Source organism: Gymnoscopelus microlampas (assembly GCF_963454915.1).
Source record: "Gymnoscopelus microlampas genome assembly, chromosome: 23".
Taxonomy (NCBI): domain Eukaryota; kingdom Metazoa; phylum Chordata; class Actinopteri; order Myctophiformes; family Myctophidae; genus Gymnoscopelus; species Gymnoscopelus microlampas.
Window position 1 is genome coordinate 19,480,568 of NC_139960.1, and position 24,186 is coordinate 19,504,753.

At 41.5% G+C, this 24,186-nt stretch overlaps 1 protein-coding gene across 1 annotated transcript in view; it reads left to right on the forward strand.

The window, feature by feature from the left end:
- The window catches only part of syn3 (synapsin III), a gene marked incomplete at its 5' end in the record, with an annotated part of 118,823 nt that overhangs the window by 15,907 nt on the left and 78,730 nt on the right, over nucleotides 1-24,186 (forward strand). Inside the window, 2 exons of the mRNA XM_084049457.1 lie at nucleotides 5,996-6,053; nucleotides 20,633-20,724. Coding sequence (XP_083905583.1) covers nucleotides 5,996-6,053; nucleotides 20,633-20,724 — 150 coding nt within the window. The remainder of the gene's footprint in view (nucleotides 1-5,995; nucleotides 6,054-20,632; nucleotides 20,725-24,186) is intronic.

Below are 24,186 nucleotides of genomic sequence, written 5' to 3' on the forward strand. Positions count from 1 at the left end.
TAGGGAACGAAAGCTACTAATCACCAGAGGTTATAAGTGCATTTTCTGCAATAACAAGCAACCAAGAGCATACCTAGCGCTAAGGTAAAAGTGCAATATATCAGCTACCTATTTCCTTAAACAGATGAGACAAAATAGCTAAGTCAAATGAGCAGGAGCTAAAAACAAATAATTGTATTGACTAAACAAGATCCAATAAACAATTCAACAATAAAACAAGCATTCGTACAACTAGTTAACAACAAGTAGGCCAGGCAAAGAGGAAGGGTAGTGTTTCCTGAAGAGGTGGGTTTTCAGCCTGCGGCGAAAGATGGGCAGTGACTCTGCTGTCCTGACATCAGTGGGAAGTACATTCCACCACTGTGGGGCCAGAACAGAAAAAAGTCGTGACCGTGTCGATCGACCAGAAGGACCATTGAGTGGCGGGGGAGTCAGTCGCCCCTTGGTGGCAGACCGGAGTGGTCGGGTAGGGTTGTGGGCATTGACCAATACCCGGAGGTAAGAGGGAGCTGTTCCTTTCACTGCCCTATAGGCTAGCACCAGGGTTTTAAACTGAATGCGAGCCGCTACGGGGAGCCAGTGCAGGGAACGGAGAAGGATAGTTGTGTGAGAGAACTTGGGGCGGTTGAACACCAGACGAGCCGCAGCTTTCTGAACAAGCTCCAGGGGTCTGATGGCAGATGCCGGAGCGCCAGCCAGGAGGGAGTTGCAGTAGTCCAGGCGGGAGATGACAAGAGCCTGGATGAGCACCTGGGCTGCCTTCTCCGTGAGGAAGGGCCGAATTCTCCTGATGTTGTAGAGGAGGAATCTGCAGGACCGTGTCACTGATGCGATGTTAGCCGAGAACGACAGTTGATCGTCCAGGGTCACACCCAGATTCTTCGCAGTCCGAGTTGACGTCACCACAGCGTTCTCAATGGTGATGGCCATGTCTCGGTGAGGACAGCCCTTCCCCGGGATGAACATCAGCTCGGTCTTGTCCAGGTTGAGCTTCAGGTGGTTCGTCGACATCCACTCCGAGATGTCAGCCAGACAAGCAGCAATGCGTGCCTCCACTTGTGTGTCAGAGGGGGGGAATGAGAGGATCAGCTGGGTGTCATCGGCATAGCAGTGGTAGGAAAAGCCATGGGAGCGGATGACAGCACCAAGAGATGTAGTGTAGAGAGAGAAGAGAAGAGGACCCAGAACCGAGCCTTGGGGAACCCCAGTAGTGAGCCTGTGTGGTTCTGACACAGACCCTCCCAGCATCACCTGGTAGGAGCGACCCGTCAGGTAGGATGCAAACAGGGAGAGTGCAGAGCCTGAGACACCCATCCCCTCGAGGGTGGAGAGGAGGATCTGATGGTTCACTGTGTCGAACGCTGCAGACAGGTCCAGGAGTATCCTATGTTACTATTGCAATATATTCACCATGACCGTTGTAACAGATCTCCCTTACATTTTCTTATCAATATTCATTTCATTTTTACAAACAACACAGATACAATTGCTGATTTTATTATTATTACTCAATGAGAATTTGAACGTTCCTCTCAGACCCGCAGGCTGACAGATACAGATATTAGTGATATTTGTGGTTTTTCGGTTCTCGGAAACCGTCCAAATTGCCATCGGCAACTTTGAGACCGAACGGTCGGACACTGTCCGAGTTATGCCAGGGACACATTTGTGTGACACAGACAGACAGACACACACACACACACATATTACTTAAATTATGATATAGATTATAGTATAAATTATTAACCCATTCAAACTGGGAAAGCATCTGTGTCAATTTAGGTTTTTGCATTGGCCATTTAAAAATAGGAGATATACAAGCTCACAGCTTCCATCTTTGAAAATGTGGCTAACCACTTGCACTGTCCTAGGTCCTGAATCGTCAAAACTGTTTTTTGTTTTATTTCTCTGGCTGAGGAGACAGCATTAGGCCTAATTGCTTATAATCGCTGTACTACCTATATTGTGCGGGTGTGTTTGGTTAAGTAATTGGCCAGCTGTGTGTGTGTGTGTGTGTGTGTGTGTGTGTGTGCGACACGTGTTGGTGTGGTCTGGTGAAATGCATGTTATGAAAATGAAGTACATTGCTGGAGGTGTGCTCCAAAACAATTCTAGGAAAATGTCTTCTCTTAATATAAAAGAGACTGTAGCTTAGGATTGCCATGTTGTCCGGTGTGTTGTTAATGGGTGTGTCTCTATCTTGCACCAGGCGCAAATCAGTGTACAGCGCAGCACAGTTATCACTGCTAGTTTACAACCCACGTTGTTGTCATTTTCACACCCAGCGCCCCCCATGTTGTATAATTATCAAATGTTCTTGCGGATCTGTGCAACCATGGGCATGTTGGTTTTAAAATGGGTCTTAACCCATTAAGACCTGAGGCCGATTCTACAAATGTCTTCTAAATCCCAACAGTATTCTGAAAAAACGTATGTTTCTATATCAGTGGTGCTCACACTTTTTCATGTCAAGAACCCCCAAAATGATATGTATTTGGCCGCCGACCCCCATCTCAAAATACGTTGTTCAAGGGACCCCCAGAAGTAAAGATTTTAGTTAAAAATGTTTGCTTAAAAACAATATATATTCAAAGATTTGCACACATTTTCATAATTTTTCAAAAATGGCAGATCTACAAGCTTATGAGCTTGTAGATCTGCTATTTTTTAATAGCCAAAGTGTAAAATAATGCTTTTTAGCACAAATGAAAAAGTGACACAGATGCGTTCTAGGTCTAAATGGGTTTTAGAGAGCGCAAATTCAACGCAACACTCATACCTGTACATGCATGGGACAGTAGATGACATTGAGACTCAGCATTGGGGTTAAAAAGATTATTAAGGGTCTGGGACAGATTATTATCCATATATTGCAGCCAATTTGCCGTAATCGTACATCGTTTGCATGCTTAGAAACGGCAGATTAATCTTAATATGAATATGAAATGAGAAAACAAAACGTAGCAGCTGCTGTGCATCCTTGTGCAGAGATGAGCGGCGAGGCAAAAAAGAGAGAGATAGAAAGGGAGAGAGAAAAAGAGATAACTGATTTAAATGAATAGCCTACACTTTATTGCTGATAGAATATGTTCAAATACCTCTCACCATGTAAGAATGTTATGAACCCCGTAGCCTCCTGGCTTTCTGTATGTGTCTCTGCTCAAGGGGCCGCAGTAATATTTTTTCCAAGACCCATTTTGGAGCTCCAACGCATGGACTCACGGGATGCAGCGTCTCTGTCATGCTTTAACCCTTTAAGACCTGAGGCCGATTCTAAAAATGTTTTCTAAATTCAAAGAGTTTTTTGAAAAAGATTTTTCAAAAATAGCAGATCTACAAGCTCATAGCGCGGCACTCGGTGCCGCGCTATGAGCTTGTATATCTGCTATTTTTGAATAGCCAATGAAATCTTAAAGTGACACAGATGCGTTCCATGTCTTAATGGGTTAATAGGTGGTTTGAATAGAGAACATAACTGAGAATGAGCAGAGCATGTGATTATTAATTTGAAATATCAAAAATATTACAGATTACTCTTGGACATAAGTGAGGAGACATTACAGGAGGAAGACGTGATTCTTTACATGCCCACAATATGACTCCGACATCATTATATCACAATATTGACGCTGCTCCCATAGATGGTTGCATGCTTTCACTTGGCACATGAGCAGAGCAGATCAGTTTTCTCGCCAGAAAATCCTTTGCACCTCCTCCAACTTGCCAAATATGTCATTTAAGTAACAATACACCAAGGTGCAAGCGCATGTAGATCCGAAAAGGAATGGAAGATGACATTCTGATTGGTCTTATTTATGTTATGCCCAGAACACACCCACGACTGACTCAGAGATTAAATACAACCAGTTTACACCCTGCGCTGTCTCCTCTTACTAGCGGAATTGGAGTTGGACACAGCTTAGACCACTGTTGTTTAGATCACTGTTGCTCCACACACACACACACACACACACACACACACACACACACACACACACACACACACACACACACACACACACACACACACACACACACAGTATCAGTATACATATATATTTATATATTATTATTATTTCAAATAATCTAAACAAAGGAAACTAAGGAAAAAATGTCCATACATGTTCAAAACATTTAAAAAGTAATGAAAATAGCAGATAGCGATGTGTTTTAAGCTTGTAGATCAACTAGTAGCTATTTATGAGATTCATTCATAATGTATTGTTGAAAGTTTGGGTGCCGGGCAGCCACCAAATTTCTCTTTCGGGTCTCGAGCTGAAAAGGTTTGGGAACCCCTGGCTTAGACCAGTGGTTCCCAAACGTTTTAGTGCCAAGGACCCCCAAATTGATTGATATATTTGGTCACGGACCCCCATCTGAAAATGTTTGTGCCAGGGAGACCCCCAGAAGAGAATATTTGTGTTAAAACATTCCAATTTCTTTTAATATATACACTTTATTGAGTCAAATCATTCAAAATGATTGAACACTTTCAAGATTTTTCAAAAAAGGTTAAAAACAATAGCAGATATACAAGCTCGCAGTGCGGCATGAAGTGACGCGCTGTGAGCTTGTAGATCTGCTATTTTTGAACAGCCAGCGTATAAATGGATAAAGTTGGTAAAATGATTGTGATGCTATATTTACTACTTTTGCTGGGGACCCCCTATAGAACCCCCTCAAGGACCCCTGGGGGTCCCCGGACCCCACTTTGAGAACCGATGGCTTATAGACCACGCTATCTTGTGCCATAGGTCGTATAAATAGGGCCCTCTGTGTCTCTTCAAAATGCCTGAAACAAACATCTTGTTGAGAGGAGGTTTGAGTTTATGTGTTGTATTGTGGTTGGTGGCTTGAAGGATAATTCCTGTTTTTCTCATATGATAGTCAGGTGGCTTCTTGGCCTTGTAGTTGCATAAGAACTGTAGTGTAACTTGCTTGACTGCAAACCTCCACACAAACAATGTCAAAGTCGGTCACTCTAAATCCATTCAAACCAGGAACGCATCTGTGTAACCACTTTATCCATATTTTATACTTTCGCTATTAATAAATCTTGACCAAGGGAAAATATATTTTTCAGAAAACTGTTAGGAGTTAGAAGACGTTAGTAGAATCCCCCAGAAGCAAAGATTTGAGTTACAAATGTTTGCTTTAAAAATATACATATATATTCAAAGATTTGCACAAATCTTCACGATTTTTCAAAAATAGCAGATCTACAAGCTCGTAGCGCGGCACTCGGTGCCACACTATGAGCTTGTAGATCTGCTATTTTTGAATAGCCTAAGAAATCTAAAAATGACAATCTAAAACCAAAAATGTCCCGGTCTAAATGGGTTAATGCTAGACATATTTCTTTTTACATCTTCCACATTTCACTTGAAATGTTATTTTTGTTGATGTAAACTGATTCAAGGTAACACGACCATTAGCTATGCCACTGTGGCATGTTTCTGTTGCAATTGGTCATTAAATGCTTTCCTTAGAATAGCAGTGGCTTTTTCTGCTGTTCTATTTAGCGATTGATGGAGAACTAAATCATTTATTCCAATTTCTTCTCTTTCAAGCCTTGTGCACCCCATCTGGTTGTCTTTTTGTTTTTGAATTCTGTTCTAGTTGTGGTTTTATCAGTTAAATTTAGCTGGACATTTTTGGGATGCACCCTAAGCTCAGTATTCTGAAATTCTGCTATGACTAGTTATACTGTTTGTTTGTTTTAACAGTTGAAATCCCTGCCACCTCTTTATCAAGAGAGGACACTGTTGTTGTATTAACTACACAAAAGGCTGAAATTGAAATGAATATATATGCTTTTATTGATCACCATCAGGAAACTTGTCTTCTGGATTTGACTATTAGGAGAAATGGGCAGCCACTGAGGTCAAGGCCAGCCCAGAGCACTGTATGTCCCTCACATGCATGTCGTTTGGTGTGGTATAGTGAAGTATTTTGTGCCATTTCCTTGATTATTTGTCTCCCGTTCTCCACGCAGGGCCAAGTATTTCCGAGGGAAGAAGCTGAATGGGGAATATGAGATCCGTGTGGAACAGGTATGATACATTTGTGATAATATCGCTTTAAATGAAAACGTACTTCAAATGTGTTTCAGTAAGGTTTTTGGGTTGTTCATAGCACCCTCTGCTTTCTCCATAACTACTGTATATACTATTTCAAACTACAATAGCTTAACAACTAGAAACATGGTGCTGTCCATTATATTGATTGCTGAAAAGCTTTTGGTACAGCTGTTAACGCATCACTGATATTCGTAGATGCTATCTACTGTACAACCGATTATGATCAGATTATGCGACAGGTTTCAGAATTATTGGCTTTATGTAACAACCTTTTCCTGTGGGCATTACTTTCTAGCCTGGCATTGGACAGACTGATAACGTGGATTCACTCTCACGTTCCTCCAAGAACGTGAGAGTGAATCTACGTTATCAGTCTGCCCAATGCCAGGCTAATTACTTTCTATCAGCTAATTAGAATATTACACTCACTGTAAAGTCTCACTCTCATCCATGTTTGTTCTTCTGTGAGTCTCCAAAATTTCTCACCTTAATCTCACTTGAACTTTCCCCTAAAGTTACCTGCTTTCAACCCTTCAAGCATTTATCCTTCAACCCTATAAAAAATGGCTTTAGTATTTGGGCTGTGCCAATGTATAAGCAAAACATTGGTAAAGTCTAGACAGTATTAACAGTGGGTAGATAGCATCTAATTCCCCTCAAATCACTGTTTGGCCATACATCTGCAAGCCATTGTTGAGACCGGAGTAGTCTTTGAAATTAAGTGGTGGGATTTTATGGTAGAAGGGGAAAAATGTACCGCAAACGTGGGACCAGTGGTTTTATTGGCTGTTTGCTCAGGTCTCTACTGTTGTGGTCAAATCCCAGTTAGTCTGGAGCATGATAAAGGGGAGCTGGAGTTAGAATCAAGAATATGCTTTGAATTTGTCTTTGGGTTGTAGAAAATACTAGTGAACCCCAATGAAAACACGCAGCAGCGTTAATTAGGCTCCCTAAATCAACAGCGAGGGGACTGCAATGGGGGGGTCGCACCCCATGAGCCTCACAAGCAGGCCGACTCACTTCAAGAGCAATACTGACCTACTTTGTTCTTGCCAGACCACTCCGCTCTCTCTCCCAGAAGCCCTCAGTCCTCGCGGATAACGAGCCAGTCGCTAATTGACTTCAGCAGACAGCCTATACCTATACAGTATAGCTCAGTATAGGTCAGACTCTTCCCTGGCTGTTTCTGCACTATGCAGAATGGCCCGTGGATATAACGGTAACCCGATCCCTGTGTGAAGAGGTATAGCGACATACCGAGATGAACCCTTTTAGAAGATGATAATAAAAGCCTTAAGAGGCCTTGACAATTTCTATTCTGTCGTGCACCCACTCCTGAAACAACAACCAACAACTCTTTCTGTTGCTTGTCCGCTGCCATATAAGGTACTGGCTAGAGAGTCGGAACGTGAGGCTAAAAGGACAGGGCTCAGGAGTCTCCTGATATGAACGTGTAAGAGAAATGGATGACTTTGATTTGAAATGTGATATCTCTCACTATAGCCGCCCCCCCCATCCTTCAGCCACCCCTCCAGATTAGATGTGTGAGCCCATTGTTGTGAATCATACCTCCACATTTACATGACCCACTTTGATGTTACATTTGGCTGATGCCTTAATGCCAAGTACAAAAATAGGCTCCATTACACTTTAAAGTACTGTACTATATTCTGATAGTAATCATTACTACAGAGCGTTTGTTCGGTCACAGGGGTCTCTCCAGCTCTTTAGTAAACAGAATATTGTAAATGTTCAGGTAGGTGGCAACATTGTAAGCCAATCAGGAGAGAGCACTGAAAATGCATTTTCTGTTTAATAAAGAGCTGGAGAGACATGGGAGACTCCTTTTACTGAACACACACTCTATAGCAATGAGTAGTATAAGAATATAGAGCTATTTAACACTTATTTTAACCAAAGTAAATCACTTAGCCTACCTTTAACGTTATAGTCACTGTCTATGTCAGAGTCCTTGAGGTTTTAAAGAAGAGATAATGTGTCATAACAGTAAACGGATGCTCAAGTATCTTCAAATTGCAGATGAGCCTGTGACTCACAGAGATGTAATTAATACACTTAACCGCAAGATTCAGAGGAAAGTCAAACGCGAGGGAAGTTGCTGTTTGTCATACTTTCTAATGTAGTACATGCCTCTTTCTACCGTGACCTACATTGTCAAGTGTGTTTTAAAGTGGCGCCATGTACACGTTTGCCAAAGTACCTCCTCCAGTCTGAGCATGTTGTGTCTAATATTGCTACCTACTAATCTCTTAACCTTTTTAAGGCCGGGAAGGGAACGCATCTATGGGTCATTTTTAGATGTCTTTGGGCTATTCAAAAATAGCAGATATACAAGCTCATAGCGCGGCACCGAGCGCTATGAGCTTGTAGATCTGCTATTTTTAGAAAAATTGTGCGAATTTGTGCAAATCTTTTATATACATTTTTAACTCAAATCTTTGCTTCTGGGGGTCCCTGGAACAAAATATTTTTAGATGGGAGGGGGTCCGCGGACAAATACATATTATTTTGGGGGTCCTTGACATGAAAAAAGTTTGAAAACCATTGATGATATACCAACATAAGTAAAACCAAAAAAAACAAAAACAGCTGCTAGGATTTAGAAGACATTTGTAAAATCCTCAGACGCAAAGATTTGAGTTACAAACTTTAAAAAAGTATATATATGTTCAAACTAAAGATTTGCACACATTTTAACGATTAAAAAAAAAATAGCAGATCTACAAGCTTGTAGTGCGGCACTCGGTGCCCCGCTATGAGCTTGTAGATCTGCTATTTTTGAATGGCCAAAGAAATCTTAAAATTACACGGATGCGTTCTCGGTCTCAAAGGGTTAAAGGAGTAGTTCACCCAAAAAAGTACTTATGTTCTATCAATTACACACCCCATGAAGCATTGAATTCATGGAGATTTTTTAGTTTTAGTGTCGCATTCCTAAGCCAATAATTTGACGACCAGCGGTCTCTCTCCGATAGGAGACTCAAAGGAGACTCTTTGACCGTATTTGGGCCAGTGACAGACATACAGAAAAGCTGTGCAGCTACAAGCTGTACCTGATATATTTAAGCATTTTAGAGATACTCCGGTTCATAAAAGCAAGGCAAGTTAATTAAGTTTAAGTGTGTTGCACATGAGGCACCAAAAGGTGTAATGACTCAAAAAGGAGGAATATAAATCTGAAATAAAATAATAAAAGAGGCACGGGAAAAATGTCTGTGAAAGTGCAAACGTTTTTTACTTATTATGACTATCATTAACCCATTAAGACCGGGAACGCATCTGTGTGTCATTTTTAGATTTCTTTGGCTATTCAAAAATAGCAGATCTACAAGCTCATAGGGCGGCACCGAGTGCCACGCTATGAGCTTGTAGATCTGCATTTTTTTTTAAAGAAATCGTGAAAATGTATGCAAATCTTTGAATATATATATATATATTTTTTAAATGTATTTGGCCGTGGACCCCCATCTAAAAATATTTTGTTCCAGGGACCCCCAGAAGTTGTAACAGAGTTAAAAATGTTCGCTTTCAAAAATATATTCAAAGATTTGCACAAATTTTCACTATTTTTCAAAAATAGCTGATCTACAGTACAAGCCCATAGCGCGGCACTCGGTGCCGGGCTATGAAATAATAACCATGTATTTGTCATGAGCAGGCCCTGAAGTCTGTGTCATGTCTGTCTGTCTATCAGTCCCTCTTGGTACACACAACACCACTGACCACTTTCTTAACACGCTGAGGAAGGTGTGACGCCGAAACACTATTAATTAAAAAGTACCAGAAGGTTTGTTTTTTAAACTGCCAGTTTTGACTTAGGGGGCAAAATTGTCCGGTTGTCACGTCCCCCCGTGATGCCATGCCTGGTCATGAGTTTCAAAGCATTTATCCTTATTTTCAACCACCAACCTAAACTCTCACAGACTGTATCTCTGGGCTTCAGCCAGATCATGTGATGTTCACATTGATTTTAGGGAAACAATAAGTCTGCATTGTACATTTTGCATCCAGATACTAATATAGGTTGCTCAACTCATGCAACTCACTGGTGGTATAGGGAATGACCATGTTTGACTTCAGCTACTAGCTACTGCTATTTTTCTTATTGAGATGCCCTCTTCCTAAGTATTTGAAGATGAACTAGAAAAAGTGCTCTTCGGAGCAGAGGTCTCCGCCAGGTCAGGTACGTTATTGTGGCCTCCTGGTGGCGCTATAATAGACCAATATGTAAAGGGTGCCATTTCTTCTTAGGCCTTTCACGGCTATCGGACACTGCATTCATGATTTGAGGCATTTTGTTCCAAAAATGTGTTTTGCTAAATTAGACCTGCTGGTGGCGCTATAACAGGCCAATGTGAAAAGGGTGGCATTTCTTCCTCGCCCTAGTGGGAATGTGTGTGTGAAATTTCACGGAAATCGCAAGCTGTGTTCATGATTTGAGGCATTTTGTTGAAAACGGACCAATCCTGCAAACTTTGGAAGCCAACCTTAGCCAATGAGGATGGAATATGGAAAATCGGACAGATCCGTGTTGATCACATGACTATAGAGATACTGTGTACTGATTTGCGTGATGTTTGGATAAAATCTGTAGGAGTAATATCGAAAAATGGGTTTTGCACAAATCTCCTGGTGGCGCTATAACAGGCCCATGTAAAGAAATTAGGGCAGAGGTTCTGAATTGGCATCCAGGGAGTGTGTGTGCACAGTTTCGCAGCGACCAGGCCAACGGTGCCGGAGATTAGCTGCTCGCAGACAGATGGACACACGGACGGACAGGGGGTAAAACATACTCTCGCCATGCCTTTCGGCCTGGCGGAGACAATGAGACCATTGACTTTTATCTGGACACGTATGATCCCCACTTTACACTCTGGTTCATGCATCCAGAACAGTGTTCTTCTCTGGAGAACTGCTGGGTTTATGAAGATTATCTATAACCCCATTCCCTTTTGTATCCCTTTGAAGTGTCTTGGATGCCTGTAGCACTGCTGTGCCAAGCTGAGGTTTTCATCCAGTAGGATGCTGTGTGTGACTGAGCGCCCCTTGAATCCCGTTGCCTCGCCAGTGATGCTTTGCCCCTCTGAAAAGTCTGACCGTGTATCACAGAGGTGGGCAACTTTGACGATGGAGAGGGCCACATTGCATACTGTATACAGTACTGTCTGGCCATTCTATGTCACACAAAAGTAGCAAAAATAGCAGATCTACAAGCTCAAAACGCGTCGCAGCGCGCCGCGTTTTGAGCTTGTAGATCTGCTATTTTTGCATTTTCTTTATTGGACTTCAGATTTCTTTTTAGCTGTTTTTGAATTGGAATCCTGAAAAGTAACATTTTTATTTAACTTCAAATGCATTTAGTTATACTTATGTTAACTTTATGAACTTAAATGCAAATATATTGGACATGAAAAAGACAATAGAATTTGAATACTAGTCATTAAGCTACTACTAATTTAGAAGTAGTAATTAAAGCGGGTCATGTTTGCAATTGTAACAGCTGAAATCAATAATATATCAGTATTCCGATATCAACCTGCGGGCCACATTAAGTGAAGGTGGGGGCCGCCAGTTGCCCGTGTATGGTGTATCACGTAAGAACGCAAAAGAAAAACATCCATTATCTGCATTTGGACGTAGACTGGGGAACATGACTGTCCGCACCAGAAGCATGCAAAGTATGCTGGCTGTTAACGATCCTTGAGTATGGGATGGCATAAACACTGCAATTTGAGCAATTGGGACAAATTAGGCAGTTATACAAATCCAGGAGGCCTGATCGCTGTGAGAGAACCAGGCAAGTTCTTTTCAGGCCCGCAGACGCCCCCAACCCCTCCGCCAGTGGTGTAAAGTAACTAAGTACATTTACTCGAGTACTGTACTTAAGTACACTTTTGAGGAATTTTTACTTTACTGGAGTATTTCCCATTTTCAATACTTTTACTTCTACTCCATTACATCTGATCTCAGAGGCAAATATTGTACTTTTACTCCACTACAATTATTTGACAGCTTTAGTTACTAGTTACTTTGCAGATATAAATGATTACATTATAAGACATATATTAACCACTTTAGCCCTATTTTATACCAAGGCTATTTGAAAATAGCCGATCTACAAGCTCACAACGCGTCGCATCGCGACGCGTTGTGAGCTTGTAGATCTGCTATTTTCAAACATTTTATTACTTTTACTTTTGGTACTTGATACCAATACTTTTGCACCTTTACTCAGGTACATTTTTAATTCCGGAATTTCAGTTGTAACAGAGTACAGTACAGTGCAGTATTGATACTTTTACTTAAGTAAAACGGAGTACTTCTTCCACCACTGCCCCCCGCCCCGTCCATGTGTTGGACAGGTCGTCAGGGGCAACATCTGCTCGGCAGGCCTAATGACCTCAGCAGGGACAGAATGCCCAACAACACGCCCCATCATCCACACCGCTCTCCTCCTCCTCAGTGATGGTAATGCACAGCCGATTGAGTTCACGTTAGCGGCACCTTTTTTGGGCTCACATTGTCCCTGGGGTCTATAGAGCATCTGTGTTGATCTAGTTCAGTAACAGTATAGCACAGTTGTTTTGGTTTTCCCCCAGTTGTTTTGGCTCCGGCTTATAAAAATCCTCCATGCGTTTTTTTTTGCTTGCCCGTTTTATTGTGCAGGGAATATTATTGGCGTCCAGGGCGGTTGTGAATAGTGATTATCAGCAGATATGCTGTACTTCTTTGTGATGTGTGTCAAGGGTACTTTAATTGAGACTTCAAGAGATGACATTAATCCGTGATGTTTTCATGCCAAAGTTATGTCTCAGTCAGGCTACGTGATGGCTTCAACGCTGAAACAAAAGAGAGGAATTCCAATCCTTATCTGGAAGTGATTCCTTCTGAGTGTGTGGCCATCACCACGAGGCAACATTCATGACATCACTATAGTAAAAGTTGCTTTTACTATAGGACAATAGTTTATTTTTCATTCGGTTGGGTTACCGTTACTCATCAAGTTGACAGGACCACAACAAAAGGCACCTTACCTTAGAGAATTCTAAAAATACAAAGATTCCAGATGGACTTGGAATACAACTGGTGATGGTTGCTGTGACGTCCACCTGCTTTGCTGGCCTGGCAATTAGGGTGGTGTGTACACCACTGTTCAAGGCTAAATGTAGCATGTACTTCCTAGTAAAATACTATGCCAAGGCACCTGCTGCTCACAAACTGAAACACAGAATTGCACTTGCAATACTTCTTGTTTTGGATGTACCAAATACTAGTGATTAAGTGTGCACGTGGTCTAAGCACACATATTCATATTTAAAGGCATCATATCCAGTTTGAGATATACTGTAGTAAGATTTAAGCTGCATTATCTTTAATTAGCTCCTTCTTCCTTAACCTATTAAGACCGGGAACGCATTCAAAAATAGCAGATATACAAGCTCATAGTGCGGCACCGAGTGCTGCGCTATGAGCTTGTAGATCTGTTATTTTTGGAAAATCTTGGTAAAATGTGTTCAATTCATTGAATATATATGTTTTAAAGCGAACATTTGTTACACAAATCTTTGCTTCTGGGGGTCCATGGAAAAAAATATTTTGAGATATTATATTATCACAAAATTATATATATATAAAAAGATTATATTTTTTTCAAAAAACTGTTAGGATTTAGAAGACATTTTGTAGAATCGGAGCCTCAGGTCAGCCAAAAGCCAGTCATGGATGCAAAGGAACTGCACGTCCACACAGATGAGAAGACTCAGCTCTGAAGGCTGGTTGTCCCATGTATCACTTCCTGTTTTCCTTTCCCAGGGCAAGAGCTGTGTGTGTCTGAATGTGTTACCATGATGTAACCATGGCACTGTGAAAAGGGTCCTGTGTCCAGCCTCCTGGGCCATTGCCCCACACACACACCAACTGGTTCATCCATTACCGCCCAATGACAGTGTCTGCTATAGCGCGTCTCTTTAGGTTGTGGACTGTTTGGCTCTTGCCTGAACTTTTGCCCACTCTCTGTTTTTATCTGGTCACACAGCTGACAACAATGTAACCCCATGCAACTGTGTGTGTGTGTGTGTGTGTGTGTTAATTGTGTTTGTAGGTGCATGTGTTCTGGCTTTAAGAGTCTGTCTTGGCAAAGCCTGCACCGCTGAGCACACAGATGTTCCTTTCAGAGGCGGGTATCAGTAAAGACGAGCTGAGAAAAGGAAGGGAGCCAAGTGCATGTCCTTGAGGCACACTGAGTGAGTGGCGCCTCGTTGTCCCGTAAATGAGATTACTGCATTTACTCGCCCCCTGTTCTCCATGAGTGCGACACAATAAATAAAAGAGGGAGGTATTTTTTCGCCCCTGGGGAAAATAAGACGGTGACATATACAGCCTCATAATGAGCTGATGCCAGTCACAATACAGGATTAAAGGGAAAAAAAAGAAAAAATTAAGGGCTCATTGTACAGTGATTCTGTATTGTCCTGTAATACTGCTGGTATCATTTTAAATGGAAGCCCAAGAGTATGCTAAAGCAGTGGTTCTCAAACTTTTTCCTGTCAAGGACCCCCAAATTGACACTTATTAGCCCGCGGACCCCCATTTGAAAAGATATGCCAGGGACCCCCATAAGAGAAGTTTTTTACGGCTCTAGCAGTGATTCTCAACCATTTTAATTTCAAGGTAACCCCCCCAGTTTGACATGCATTAGGCTACGGACCCCCATTTAATGGCATTTCTTTCTCCTGGACCCCACTTTATATTGTAAAATCGAATGTAACTCTGATAGTGTGCACTATCAGAGTTACAGACCCATAAGGGTCCATTTTGGTTCCTAACTATCCATCATTTAGCTGGAGACCCCCTGGAACTCCCTCAAAGACCCCTGGGGGGTCCCCGGACCCCACTTTGAGAACCAATGTGCTAAAGAAGGATCTAAACCTCAAATAATGACCACAGATTGAAAGTATCACGATGAGAGCCGTTGATGTCTTCTTTTCACGTTCACAGTGCCAGTAGCCAGGGTTGAGGAAACGGTCAGCGAATGGGTTTGATAATAAACCTACATTATGCCGTAGCGTACTGAGGCCTGAGGGTAACGCACACTGACACCATCGTTGTGTTTTGCACATGTATTCCACGGCCAAACACAATGCTGACGTGTGGGAGTGAGTGAGTTTATCTTTTTGGCTCTGCGACTATCCCAGCCACATGCTGTGGTCACATGTTACCCAGAACCCTCACACCGAGTAAAGTAGATAAACTGAATTAACCCTTTAAGACCGGGAACGCATCTGTGTCACTTTAGATTTCTTTGGGCTATTTCGAAAATAGCAGATCTACAAGCTCATAGCGCGGCACCGAGTGCTGCGCTATGAGCTTGTATATCTGCTATTTTTTTTTAAAAGATGTCGTGAAAATGTCTGCAAATCTTTGAATATTTATATAACATTTTTACTCAAATCTTTGCTTCTGGGGGTCCCTGGAACAAAATATTTTCAGTTGGGGGTCCGTGGCCAAATACATATCATTTTGGGGCTCCTTGACATGAAAAAGTTTGAGAACCACTGATATTATAGCAACATACGTTAAACAAAAAAAAACTGTTAGGATTTAGAAGACATTTGTAGAATCCCCCAGAAGCAGAGATTTGAGTTAAAAATGTTCGCTTTAAAAAAAAATATATATTCTAATATATAAAGATACACATTTTCACGATTAAAAAGAAATAGCAGATCTACAGATCTGCAATTTTTGAATAGCCAAAGAAATCAAAAAATGACAGAGACTATTTCCCGGTATAAAAGGGTTAAAGTGCTGGCCTACGTTTCATATTTCTACAAATGACATTTAATCTCATTGTATTTTTTTTGTTTGCTCAGATTAATATTTCTTTGTTTATACTACATTGCAATAAGAGAGAATTATTGAATTTGGACCACTAACTGGCCCACGTTCCCAGTGCTCTCGGCACATGAAATATGGCCACATTGTTTTTGTTAATGTTTTGCTTGGTAGTCAACCAGATACGTCAAATTGAATTTTGTTCAGAGAGTCAGCAGGGCTACTCGTTCAGAGCCCGTTATATCCACTACATTAGTGTCACTCTTCATAGTTTAAAGTGATGTGATGACTAACAAATGCCAGCGTTTGATGTCTTGAGGTCAACTCGCTGCTGTTTAGTGTCCCACCGGGCTTTGGGGCACCTAAAGCATGTAGGAATTAACCCATTAAGACCGGGAACGCATGTGTGTAACCACTTTAACCATTATTTTGTACCATATTCAAAAATAACAGATATACAGTACAAGCTCATAGCGCGGCGCTATGAGCTTGTAGATCTGCTATTTTTGTTTTTATAATTGGCAAAAAAAAGAGAGAAAATATCATTTTTTTGAAAAATGTGCAAATCTTTGTATATAAATATTTTAACTCAAATCTTTGCTTCTGGGGGGTCCCTGGAACAACATATTTTGAGATGGGGGTCTGCGGCCAAATACATATCATTTTGGGGGACCTTGACATGAAAAAGTTTGAGAACCACTGATTATAGCAACATATGTTTTTTCAAAAAAGGTTATGATTTAGAAGACATTTGTAGAATCCCCCAGAAGCAAAGATTTGAGTTACAGATGTTTGCTTTAAAATATATATGTATTCAAAGATTTGCAAAGTATAAGATAGTGTTGATTTTGACAGCACATTTTTATTCATTTTGAATACATTTCCATTTAGTTTTAGTCATATTTTTGTCATATTAAATGTTTTACTGTTAGTCTAGTTTTAGTCGACTAAATATCATAAGATTATAGTCGACTAAATCCACAGTTTTTATTTGTTGACAAAATTGTCAATATATTTAGTCATAGTTTTCATCATAGCTTAGTTTTTATTTAGTTTTTATCTAGTTTTCGTCAGTGAAAAAAGGTAGTCGACTAACAGTTTTTGTCACAGTTTTAGTCGACGAAATCCACCCTGGTATAAGATAATGGTTAAAGTGGTTAAAATCTAAAATGACTGATGATTCTTTCCTGGTCTTAATGGGCTAAAGACCAGCACAGCCTTGAGAGGGAATCTTCGGGGAGCACCATGGGACGTGATCCCACAGCGCACGCATTGCAGACTGACTGAGAGTGCCCTCCATGACCCCTGTAACCCACCACCTCCTCCTCCTCCTCCTTCATCCTACTGGCAATGTTTCCTCAGTGCCTGACTTCCATCCCCACAGAGGCAACATGTGGGAAGCATGTTCAGAGGAAATTAGGGCATCCGGCATGCAGTGAGCCTGACTCTTCTCTGGGAGTGTTTACTCAGGACCACAAGCTCTCAGCCACTACACTTAACCCGTTACCACCGGGAACGCATCTAGTGTAACCACTTAAACCCTTATTTTATACTTTGGCTATTCAAAAATAGCAGATCTACAAGCTCATAGCGTGGCACCGAGTGCCACGCTACGAGCTTGTAGATCTGCTATTTTTTAAAGATCTTGAACATTTGTGTTGAATACATATATATTTTTTAAACACCATTTTTCTACACCATCTCAAATCTTTGCTTCTGGGGGGTCCCTGGAACAACATATTTTGATGGGGATCGACGGCTAAAAACATATCATTTTGGGAGTCCTTGACAAGAAAAAATTTGAGCACCGCTGATATAGCAACCATATTTTTTTCAGAAAAATGAAGACATTTATCGAGACATTTGACAGTTACAAATGCCGCTTGTAGATCTGCTATTTTTGAAAAATTGTGAAAATGTTTGCAAATCTTTGAATATATGTACTTTTTAAAGCAAACATTTTGAACTCAAATCTTTGCTTCTGGGGGTCCCTGGAACAAAACATTTTGAGATGGGGGTCGGCGGCCAAATACATGTAATTTTGGGGGTCCTTGACATGAAAACGTTTGAGAACCACTGATATAGAAACATAGTTTTTTTTCAGAAAACTGTTAGGATTTAGAAGACAGTTTGTAGAATGGGAACCTCAGGCCTTAATGGGTTAACATGGGAGATCAAAGAGAAGGCCAGATGAAGGGTCCATAGCTCATAAATAAATGCAGAGACATTTGGTCACAGGCATTAAAAAAAATCTCCCCAAAAAAACAAATGGGTTTTGTAATTTGAACGTGTTCTAATCTATTGTAGTAGAAGCTATATATATATTTTTTTAAAGTGATTTTGGTATACTGCAGTGATGTCGCTACTACTGTGAAATGTTACCTACGGTATGTAAGTATTGTGTGGCAAGTGGCTTCCATCCTCAGAGAATAAGAGGAAGTATCAGAGCATTATTCACAAACCCCTCTGTATACACAATCATGACATGCCTTTTATGAGCTTTAAGTTATGCGAACAATTTATGTGAACACAGATGTCATTATGTTTGGGCTATTTCCCTTTTGGGTGTGCCTCAAATGGGAAATGTGTGCTGTAATACTTAAGGATTTGCTATACCGGACCACACCCTTTTTAATATGTTCACACAGTATTTTAAGCCGTCGTATAAGTTTATATGATCACTTCCAGTTTTTCACTAAGGCATGAGGAGGAAGGGTCAAAGGCACTGTATGCAGTGGTGTATAGTAACTAAGTACATGTACTCAAGTACGGTACTTAAGTACGATTTTGAGGTACTTTTACTTTATTGGAGTATTTCCAATTGTCTATACTTTTACTTCTACTCCGCTACGTGTCAGAGGCAAATATTGTACTTTTACTCCACTACAATTATTTGAAAACTTTAGTTACTTTGCAGATATAAATGATTACATTATAAAACATACATTAACCACTTTAGCCCTATTTTATACATAGGCTATTTGAAAATGGCCGATCTACAAGCTCACAACGCGTCGCGAGCTTGTGGATCGGCTATTTTCAAACATTTTAGTACTTTTACTTTTGATACTTTAAAGGACATTTTGATACGAATACTTTTGTACTTTTACTCAAGTAAATTTTTAATTCCTGACTTTTACCTGCAACGGAGAACTTCTACATTGCAGTATTGATGCTTTTACTGAAGTAAAACATCTGAGTACTTTTTCCACCACTGAAGTTGTGTCACATTAACAGACCATCAGTGGATTCTTCAGTAGTCCTGAGTATAAAATGAACTCAGGGTTTTGCTGTGTACAATGCAGTGACAATCATTGGAGAGGAAGTGTGATTGTTTACTCCATAGTCCATGTGTGTGTGCAGAGGAGCCTCTGTTCCCAGAAAGCCGAGCCCTCCTTTAGAGTATCTCTGAGAGTTTGATTAAGTCATTACGTTGGCAGGCGGTGGCCTTGTCACAAGGTCCTCGCTGTCTGGGAGGCCACTGACGAGGGTTATAACTTGATTTGCTACCTCTCTCTCAAACTAACACACTCTCTGCCTCTGTCCCTGTTTCTCTACGTCATTCTCTCACTGGCTTTCTCTCTCTCTCTCTCTCTGGCTTTCTCTCTCTCTCTCTCTCTCTCTCTCTCTCTCTCTCTCTCTCTCTCTCTCTCTCTCTCTCTCTCTCTCTCTCTCTCTCTCTCTCTCTCTCTCTCTGCAAATGGACCCTTACAGTTGTCTGTAAACCGAGTGTGTAAAAATGGAATTTAATTAAACTGTTTATTAACAACAAATCACAGCAAATCGAGTGCAATATATATATATATATACAAATAAAAACAGAAATCGCAGCTAACTATGTACATGTTCTTATGTCCTGGGGTAGAGGAAATACAGTCCTCTACCCACAGTCTACCAAAACATCATGATCACGGCCAATCAGCCTGGCTCAGACCTCTCAGGGAGTGGGGCCAAAATTGGCACCCTTTTTGGCCCCTTTCAGCCCCCACTGAGCCCACTTTGGCCCGGGTCCTTAATCAGGGATGATGCAACTTTGACGATGGAGAGGGCCACTATATTTCCACACTCACTCCAGAGGGCCACATTGCATATACTGTCGGGCCATTCTGTGTCACACAAAAGTAGCAAAAATAGCAGATCTACAAGCTCAAAACGCGTCGCAGCGCGACGCGTTTTGAGCTTGTAGATCTGCTATTTTTGCTACTTTTTGCTATTTTTGAATTCTGAATATTTATTTTGTTTTTGAATTGGATTCCTGAAAAGTAACATTTTTATTTAAATTCAAATGCATTTAGTTATACTAATGTTAACTTTATGAACTTAAATACGAACCATTGGACATAAAAAAGACAAGAATTTGAATACTAGTCATTAAGCTACTGATATAGACTGAAGTAATTAAAGTGGGTCATATGTTTGCATGTTTGGAATCGTAACAGCTGAAATCAATAATATATCAGTATTCCCATATTAACCTGAGGGCCACATTAAGTGAAGGTGGGGGGCCGCATGTGGCCCCCGGGCCGCCAGTTGCTCATGTATGATATATATGGAAACGACGGCACAAGCAGGCGGTGTGGTGCTGAGCTGCAATGTGGAAACACTGCATAAGTGACGCTCTGTTGCAGGACATACAATATACCATCTAATTGCAGGAGGCTTTAGCTCCTAACAGTGTTTGCTCCTTGTGTCTCTTCCAGGCAGAGTTCTCAGAGATCAACCTGGCCTCACACGTGAACACGGGCTGCATGATCGACATGCAGGTCACCAGAGGCGGAAGCAAAGTCGTCAGGTAAGGTTATTATGGAGCAAATAAAGACCACTCCAGTTCCTTTTGTGAATCTGCTGACGCATTTGCCCTCACAAGCTTTAATCTGCCCCAGTGAGTCCACACAAAGACTTCATTTCTTCCCCCTCAGTCGCCATTGAGGTCTGCTCGTATGCAGTCAGTGGTGTAAAGTAACTAAGTACATTTACTCAAGTACTGTACTTGAGTACAATTTTGACATGTGTTTTGCTTTACCTGAGTATTTCCAGTTGTCAGTACCTTTACTTCTACTCCACTACATCTCAGAGGCAAATATAGTACTTTTTATAGTACTCCACTACAATTATTTGGCAACTTTAGTTACTTTCCAGATGTAAATTATGATATTATGAAACATACATTAACCACTTTAGTCCTATTTTATACCTAGGCTATTTTCAAACATGTTAGTACTTTTACTTTTAGTACTTAAAGTATATTTTGATGCCAATACTTTTGTACTTTCACTCAAGTAAATTTTGAACACAGGCCTTTTACTTGTAACAGAGTGTTTCTACATTGCAGTATTGATACTTTTACTTAAAACTTGCGAGTACTTTTTCGACCACTGCGTGTACGTAACATTGCTTTTAGTCAGAGAGAGATCACTGCTACAGCATAAAAGATTATGCCGGTGGGAAAACTAAAAATGACTGCTATTACCATTACTATTACCATTACACTTACTCAATTCAGCCCGGCTTGAAAATGTCTGTGAATAATAGCGTTCTGTTGAAAAGAAAATGAGGAAAAGGCATTGAAAAACGTCTTAAGGTTTTCACCTCTGTATCCTATGAGAAAAAAACTGTGCACTGGTTCCCAGGGCCACACAATGCCTTACACAGTGTTACGCAGCACTTAAAAAACGCTTGTTCACTTTTTCCAGCTCCAAAATCATCGCCTGGAGTCTGGAGAGGTCCAGATGGGAAATGCCGCCCCTTGTGGCATCTTGTTTTGGGACTGTCTGTGCAAACCTCTCCCACATCAGTGCGAACCTCTCCCACAGGCAGCCAAAAATCAGGCCTTTAGCCCATTAAAACCGGGAAAGCATCTCTGTCATTTTAGATTTTAGCGTTGGATATTCAAAAATAGCAGATCTACAAGCTCACTGCAAGCTTGTTAATCTGCTATTTTTCAAAATTTTTGAAACATCTTGAAAGTGTTTGAAAAATGTTGAATATATATTTTTTTATACACAAATCTTCTCTTCTGGGGGTCCCTGCCCCTGGCACAAAAAAAACTTTTTTTCAAATGGGGGTCCACGGCCACATAAATATAATTTTTGGGGTCCTTTGCACAAAAAATAATGAGAACTACTGATTTAGAAGGCATTTGTAGAATCGGCCCCAGGTCTTAATGGGTTAGGTGACAGAGCAGGTAAAGAACTCTCAGGAACGGGCAGGACACGGGTCGCCCTGGCTGTGACGTCACGGTCCTATCCCACTCGTTCCCCCTGCATTTATGCAGGGCTTCTGCCCCATGATTGTGTGATTAGATCAGCTAATTCGATGCACGCCGTCTAACGTCACTCCACCCGTTCTCATCCTGTTTCGCAACCTTCTCGGGGAATATCGGCCCAATCGTAGTGTTGGCTTTGGCATGTTGTACTGTATAGCCCACGTAATTTCATAAAACAACTTTCTTATCAGTGTTGGAGCATTTCTTTTTCTTTTAGGGAAATAGCCGGACCGCAGTGCATTCGGAAATCAAGCGAGAATAATTACAGAGGAGGGGGTAGTTAGACCAGTAATAGGGCGTCGTTTACACTGCAACCTGTTGTCTAAAATGACACTGGTGTTATTGTGTGGGTGGAATATTTCTTCATAGATGGAGGAGTAGCCAAATTGGATGCAGATGGTCTGGGCGCTGTAGTAACTTGGGGGAAAAAGTGCTCAGGTCACAGACAGCGACATTCATCACGGTGTTGTTGTTGTTGTTGTGGCTGTCGAGGTTGTTGTTTTCCTCGCCCGACGGCCTCACGTCATATCGTGTTCATCGTCTAGCCCATTAAGACCTGGAACGCATCTGTGTCATTTTTTGATTTGAGCTAAAAAAAGCATTATTTTACACATTGGCTATCCAAAAATAGCAGATATACAAGCTCGTAGCGCGGCACCGAGTGCCGCGCTACGAGCTTGTAGATCTGCTATTTTTTTTTTAAATCGTGAACATGTGTGCAAATCTTTGAATGTATATCATTTTTGATATACATATTTTTGATTCAAATCTTTGCTTCTGGGGGTCCCTGGAACCAAATAGTTTGAGATGGGGGTCGGCGGCCAAATACATATCATTTTGGGGGTCCTTGACATGAAAAAGTTTGAGCACCACGGATATAGAAACATACGTTTTTCAGAATACTGTTGTGATTTTAGAATAGACATTTGTAGAATCGGCTTCGGGTCTTAATGGGCTAGTCTAGCGCCTCTGATTGGAAGCGCCTGTTATTGATCCGTGGCCAATGAAAGCATGGAGTATATGGTCTCTCCTTACAGTATCATAACAATGTGTTTTATTCTCAGCCCGAAAGACCAACCCAAAAAAGAATGTCTCCCACTCTGAATAGCCTGTCTATACATCGAGTAACATTCCCGTAGATAAACATAGGACAAAAAAAAAAAAACACAAGTTTCCCAAGCGCTACAGATTAAGGGCATTATATTTCATTACATATTTGTGTGTCTCTGTCTGTATTATGTGAGCACGGGGAGGGTTCAAGTTGATTCACACGCCTCCTCTCATCTACTGTGTGTGCATGTGATTGCGTGCGTATGGCCGTGTGCACATATGCATCAATGTCTATTGGTGTGCTTTCACCTGCGTGTGTGTGCACGGCACAGGTTCACACATTTATAGCAGGCCCATGCTTTCTCGGGCACAAAGTGCTTAATGAATAAGAAGTTAAAGTTCCGTTCAGCATTGTGACCCTTTGACCTCTGTCCAAGGGCGTGCTCCCTTAAACACTGTGCCCTCTTCTGGCCCAACAAACCATCACACCGTGTTAAATAGCCGATCTACAAGCTCACAACGCGTCGCGATGCGACGCGTTGTGAGCTTGTAGATCGGCTATTTTCAAACATGTTACATGTACATTTGTTGCTGATTGGTCCAGTGTTTTGAGAGACTCTGAGTAGAGCCCCTGCTTCTTGACTTGAAAAGGAGCCAGCTTAGGTGGTTTAGGGCATCTTGTACGGATCCCTTCCGAGCGTCTCCCTATAGGGAGGTCCTCGCTGCACGTCCCACTGGGAGGAGACCCCGGGGAAAACCAAGGACCAAATGGGGGGTGGATTACACCTCCACACTGACCTGGGAACGCCTCGGGACCCCCCCAGGAGGAAGTGGCTAATGTTGCTCAGGAAAGGGCAGTCTGGAGCTCTCTGCTGAAACTGTCCCCCCCCCCCCCCCCCCCCGCGACCGACTCCAGATAAGCGGTTGAAGATGGATGGA